The sequence below is a fragment of the Anguilla anguilla genome, chromosome 2 (assembly GCF_013347855.1).
Source record: "Anguilla anguilla isolate fAngAng1 chromosome 2, fAngAng1.pri, whole genome shotgun sequence".
Classification (NCBI taxonomy): domain Eukaryota; kingdom Metazoa; phylum Chordata; class Actinopteri; order Anguilliformes; family Anguillidae; genus Anguilla; species Anguilla anguilla.
Window position 1 is genome coordinate 37,177,570 of NC_049202.1, and position 6,117 is coordinate 37,183,686.

The 6,117-nt window shown below is 43.8% G+C and overlaps 1 protein-coding gene across 1 annotated transcript; it reads right to left on the reverse strand.

Annotated features, from left to right (window-relative positions):
• Positions 1 to 116: 116 nt before the first annotated feature.
• LOC118221824 (prohibitin) lies at positions 117 to 5,176 on the reverse strand. The gene is made up of 7 exons (XM_035407220.1): positions 5,030 to 5,176; positions 3,701 to 3,803; positions 3,320 to 3,481; positions 2,443 to 2,585; positions 2,208 to 2,324; positions 1,900 to 1,995; positions 117 to 1,408 (listed from the first exon to the last, which is right to left on the reverse strand). The coding sequence occupies exons 2-7, from the start codon at positions 3,783 to 3,785 to the stop codon at positions 1,196 to 1,198; spliced, it is 816 nt and encodes a 271-aa protein (XP_035263111.1). The 5' UTR covers positions 3,786 to 3,803; positions 5,030 to 5,176; the 3' UTR covers positions 117 to 1,195.
• Between the last annotated feature and the right edge of the window lie 941 nt (positions 5,177 to 6,117).

Genomic DNA, 6,117 nt, shown 5'->3' on the forward strand with positions numbered 1-6,117 from the left:
CCTTACTGAATATGCATTGAGAAATGCATTATAGCACCCTCTGTGGTTACACAAGTGTAAATGTACAGTACATAAAGCACAAAACCACATGTATAAAAAGGAACCAAACAACACAATAGAAATAAGATGTTTTATTGTTCAGCAATAAGAGCTGGGTGGAATGAGAGTTTCACATACTTTTAAACAAGAATGACCAAAGAAATCAATGTTTGCCATGAAACTTCGCATCCTTCTCTGCTCAGCCAAATGTATTCCATACCATATCCTGTCAGAAATGTCAGAGGTAAAACAGATGATATGATCCTTCAAATCAAGCAGCCATCTTAATCTCTCTTCAAGCCAGACAGAGCTTCCAAGCCTATGACTGTTGTAGGTGACCCCATGTACCTCCCCACCCAGTCTTACTGGAGGGCGCATGCCCAGGGAGAAGAAACTCAAATACCTTCATTACCAGGGGTTGATAACTGCAGAGTGATCGGTTGGTGAGATTACCCCCACGTCCAAATGGTCGAGTAATTTTATAACAGACTGTAAGGCAGACGCGACAAAATGATTCCCAGGTTCGCTTGCAATGCCCTAATACAAATTACCAGTCTGAAGTGAATGAAAACCACAATGATCAAGACGGGGAAACGGGCAACATTTACTGCATTATTCTTTATCAGTCTATGGAGCTCTTGCTCGGGAGCTTTAAATTTCATGAACTAAACATGACACAATGCTGGAGAAAGCTTCACAAGACTCGCTCTCTGTGCAGGTGCCTTGATTCTTGTAGAAGTGAAATTTTGATGGAAAAAAAAAAAACTGAAAAATCACTGAACTCTGACTGCAACCAGCTCTATGAAACTGATTAACCCCGACCACCACCATTCCCACTGATCAAGGCAATTCCACACTCGGCTGCCCCCAAATATGAATACACATTACGGAGTAGATAAAGTCAGAAGTAACATAATGCCATTACATTATTCTGAATTATAAAAGGTCAGCAAACTCTTCTTATGCCCGCTGCAAGTCCTCTATGGTATGTCCTCACACACAGACTTCCCAACACAAAATCATGCTTCTCCCACGCAAGGGGTACCTCGTCTTGCTGTGAAGGGTCTACGGTGTGACAGGACAGAAAGTGTGCTGTAGGGGGAGAACGTGTGTTGGAGGGGCGCTGGGCAGCTGGCGAGGTGGGGCAGCGGGAGGCTCACTGGGGCAGCTGCAGCAGCGTCCCCTGGCCGGACGGCAGGTAGGTGATGTTGCGGGACCGGGAGAGCTGGAAGGCGATGTCCTCGGCCGCCTCCAGCTTGCGCAGCTCCACCAGGCCGTCGCCGGCCGTGGCCAGGGAGTTGGCGATGAGCAGGGCGGCCTCGGAGTCGCCCTGTGCCGAGATGATGGCGGCTTGCTTCTGCTGCTCCGCCTGGGAGACAGAAGGGAGGGCCACCAGGGTCAAGCGTTTGCTTCAGGGTTTATGTAAGCTTGAGCAAGTTAGATACAAGACCTTCAACATATTAAATATCACTTGGTAGGTCAATTTCACCTACAAAATAATCAAAAGACATGCTAAAAACCATTACAAGCATTGTCTACACAAAATATACAATATACAAAGGTAAATACAACTTCTCAGTCCTGTAATTCTTTATTCAAGGAATGCAAAAGGACACCAATTACTAAAGTTTACTTCTGTGCCTTCCTGTTTAAACAAAAAAATCTAAATAATTAACACTGCATACATCAAGTTCTTCAAAAACCAAGCAATAAGAAAAACATATCACTTAACTGAGCAGAACACGTGGCTTAATGCTGTGTATGCAAACCTCACTGGCCAAAAATCGGTCAGCTGAACTGGTTCAGGTTGTGCAAAATGCCTTTATGTGCAGCATAGAACTTCAGCAGCAGCACTTTTACCTTCTCCACGACAAACCGCGCCCTCTCTGCCTCCTGCTGTGCCACCTGCTTCATCTCCACAGCCTCTGTGAACTCTTTCCCAAACGTCAGGTGAGTCTGTTTGGAGAGAACAGTCACTAAGCTGGTCTGGGCTGGACTGGCACCGACAACCCAACACAAAACATTTCTAAAGCAAATTTCATTCCCCACCATTTACTTGCCCTTATTTCTATGCTCATTTCTAATTAATTATTTTTTTAACTTTGAAATTAAGCACAGAAAATGTCAAGCTACGCAAACTAGCACAAATGCAACTGCACGATAAGTACCAGTGAGACGTCGTCCAGGATCAGGCCGAAGGTGGAGGCTCTCTCCGTCAGGTCCTCGCTGACCTGTCGCGACACCAGCTCTCTCTGTGTGATCAGCTCCCCGGCATCGAACCGCGCCTGCAGAGACCACAGAGCGGTGAACCACCGCCGCCATTTCAGACCCGCCCGCTACGTTTCCGGCACCGGTGGGATCGCTGGCCTGGATTCCGGCGCGCGGCTCAAGTCTCGCACTCACCACCACGGACTTGAGCACCTCGGTGGTGATGGAAGGCAGCACCCTCTCGTCGTAGTCCTCCCCGATGCTGGTGAAGATGCGTGGCAGCTGGCCCGCTACGGGCCGGAAAAGGATACGCAGCGTGATGTTCACGTTCTGCAGGTCTGGAGGGAGAAGAACGAGGAAAGATCCCAGTTATACACCAACGGGGCGGTCGGTCCCTCTACGTTCCTTCCGCCTCCCTGTCTCTTGACTAGAGATGAATGGTCAAAAGGAGTTTCCAGAGCTTCTGAACGTCCACTGAAGTTACTGTGTTTGGCCATGCCGTGACAAAGTTTCAGAGGAAGCGTTAAATTCTTTTGGCATCAATGTAAGAGAGACCAAAACTTCAATATTAAGAAGATAGAGCTGGACAAATGACAGAGGACCGCTGGATACTGTAAGATTTGCCTTAGTCCCAGTCTTCCTTTTCACTTACTCACTTGAGCACCAAGCACTATTTGTGCGAAATCTCAGCATTTTATTTTTACACAGCGTTAGTGTTTTTAAAAAATTTTTTAAATCTGTGAGGCTGCTGGCCAGTTAGGATTCAAACACAGACTGTGGGACCCATCCAAACACTAGAACAGTGGTGTGACAGGCTGAGAAACTTAGCAGCCTTGTCATCATTTTTCTTTTCACTAAAGAATATGAACGAGACAACCCTGATATCTGTGGAAAGACATCAGAAAAAGCAGACAGGAAGAAAAGGGGGAAAAAAGCAGGTAGGAGGGATGAGAGGAAAATTGTGAAGAGGGAGAGACTACAACATGGGGTGAATGTCTTAAAAGTTCCATAAAAGTTGGTCTATTAGAGCATTTGTAAAACGACACTGCCTGAAGATGGGAAGTGATGACACCTTTGCTTCCAGTGATGACTGGCACGTTGCGAGGGCGGGACCGGCAGTCAAAAATGATGGGCTTCTGTACCCAGGGGATGACAAAGTGGGTGCCCTCACCCACCACTGCATCCTGCACCCCCCGGAATCTGTCAAAGATTACAGCACGGTGTCCAGCATCCACTAGAACACAATGAGGAAAGGTTTTAAATCAAACCCACTCCAGTACTGCATTAAATTCACAATTCTTGCATGATTTTATCATTTAGCATTCTGCATGTACACATGCAATAGAAAAAAAAATCTTCAGACCACCGAGCAGCCATCCATGATTGTTTCAAATTCTAGGTCAAGCAAATCAGATTATACCCCGATAGGTAAAATTGTCCACTCAGGACTCACCGTTATAGAGTGCAGAGTTCACCACACCTCCACCTATGGCCAGGGCCAGACCCAACTTTCCAATGGACTCAAACAGCTTTGCCATAGCTGTAGATCAGCAGCCCTGTTGAAAAAGGCCAACACTACCCTCAGCTTCCACTTTTCTCAAATAAAGATACATTCAGGGGAAAATTAATACAAATTACACACCATGGTTACTTTAACGGCTAACAGAACACGCACAAGGGAGACATGGGCATTTGCCGATTTGTTATCAATTTTTAAAAATCTCAATTACATCTTGCTCATTATGGTCTCCTCGCTCCATCATAACCATGTGAGGAAAACACAGTGAGGAAAGTGAAGTCCAGACAAAAACGCGAGTTCAAATCAATTTAAAATGTCTAGTAAGGTGTGGTACGTAAAGTTTAATTCAGAAGCCAACTACAACAACCTCAGACTACTGCTTAACATATATTTGTTCTTACTAAGAATCTTAGTTAGTCTGCAAACCCCTTTGTAAAAATATACAATATAACTTAATTAATTTGGTCAAAGTTAACGTTAGAAATGGGCAACGGATGTCGACGCTTCCAAAGCCGCTGTAACGTCACATTTTCTATGTAGTCTAGCTCACCGCATCAATTAGTACGATGGGTAGGAAAGGTATGTGAATGACATTTTCATTTCGCAGGCAATCTTATTATTCGCGGTCAGTCAGACTGCATGACTACGGCCTAGTTAAAATTTTATCAGGATAGCTAGCTTCGCACTGCTCTAATTACGCACGTTCTCACACGGCGCCTACAACAGCAAAAACTTTAGTGGCGTAACGTCGGACGAACTTGAACCTATTTGACATATAGTAGCCAGAGAATGAAAAATAACATGGCTTACTACTGACTGTCACGTTACGTCAACCTTAGCTAGTTAGCTAAAATAAATACAGTGAGGTAACGTTAATGTTAGTAACAGTAACCTAGCTCGTAGCTAGGATATCTAGTAGTACATTAGTCCAACAAGGTGGATTCCATTGTCCATACATGCTGTTGCCAAATTTCTCAACCCACAGCTATAGCTAGCTTTGCGAACTAAAATATTTTGAAATAAATATGTACCTTCCTAACGAACTCACTTGTAGTCAACGTAAGGCTACTGTAAGATTGCTGGCTACAATGGCTATTCCCGGTGCGTTAAGTGAACGATAGCTACTTAACGTTCGCTAAACTAGGTCTACACATACAATCAGATATATTAGTTATTGTAACCTAAAGTTACAACATATGCTCAATATACCAATATTAGTTACGCGGTTAATGTAATTTTGTAATAGTCCTTCAGTTTGCTCACCTTTTCGTGCACCTCGATCAATATGACCTCGACCACCCAGTATCGTGGCTGTCGGCTAGACAGCGCATGAATTTAATAGACTAGTGCGCATGCTCGACACGTTCAGTATTCGCTTGTGTGATTGGTGGTTTAATAACGACGAGGGTGAAGGGCAAGGGGCGCACGGGCTGTAGTCTCTCCATGCACACCACAGAAACACTGAACTTGCACAGAGCAGAGGGAACAGAGCTGTTTAAGAAGTCGCTCGCTCTCTACTTCAGCTACAATAATTTAGAATCGAATAATCACCTAAATTTATTATTTTTATTTTTTTTAAAAACAAAGTAAACTACACTCATGGACAAAAGTATGTGGACACCCAAACATCACACCCATGTGTGCTTGTTGAACATCTCATTCAAAACCATGGGCATTAATATAGAGTTGGTCCCCCCTTTGCTACTATGACAGCCTCCACTCTTCTGGGAATGCTTTCCACTAGGGATTTGCTTCCATTCAGCCACAAGAGCATTAATGAGGTTGATCACTGATGTTAGGCGATAAAGCCTGGCGGCAGCAGCTGTCATGCTGAAACAGGAAAGGGCCTCCCCAAACTATTGCCACAAAGTTGGAAGCCTGCAATTTTCTACAATGTCATTGTATGCTCTAGCATTAAGATTAACGTTCACTGCAATGAATGGGCCTAGCCTAAACCATGAAAACCAGACCATTATTGATCCTCCACCAAACATTACAGTTGTCACAATGCACAGTCCATCGATCATCCTTCTTACAGCACATTCCATACATCTTATCGCAATGCAAAGTGTTTCACAATAGATAAAAAACAGATAAACAAAAATATAAAAACAAGGCATTGCAATCTATTGCAATCTATGAAAATAAATACAACAAAGACCCAGGTTGATCGGAAATAAAACATAATTTATTCTAAAATACAAAAATGGGAATATTAAATAGTTTTAAATGAACCTGAAAATAATCGCATCTGGTATTAGGCCTTGTTATATGACGGACTGTCAACCTATTAACATGCCTAATCAAGATGCGCCACCTTGTGTTGATTTGGAGAAAGTAGACTACCTTGT

Bases quoted from the DNA above. Each gene is read 5' to 3' on its own strand.
- LOC118221824 (XM_035407220.1), bottom strand. From the start codon at position 3,785: ATGGCAAAGCTGTTTGAGTCCATTGGAAAGTTGGGTCTGGCCCTGGCC. The intron at 2,586-3,319 runs GTGTCATCACTT...TTCTCCCTCCAG, and splicing joins AGTCATCACTGGAAGCAAAG to ACCTGCAGAACGTGAACATC. The intron at 2,325-2,442 runs GTGAGTGCGAGA...TGGTCTCTGCAG, and splicing joins AGGTGCTCAAGTCCGTGGTG to GCGCGGTTCGATGCCGGGGA.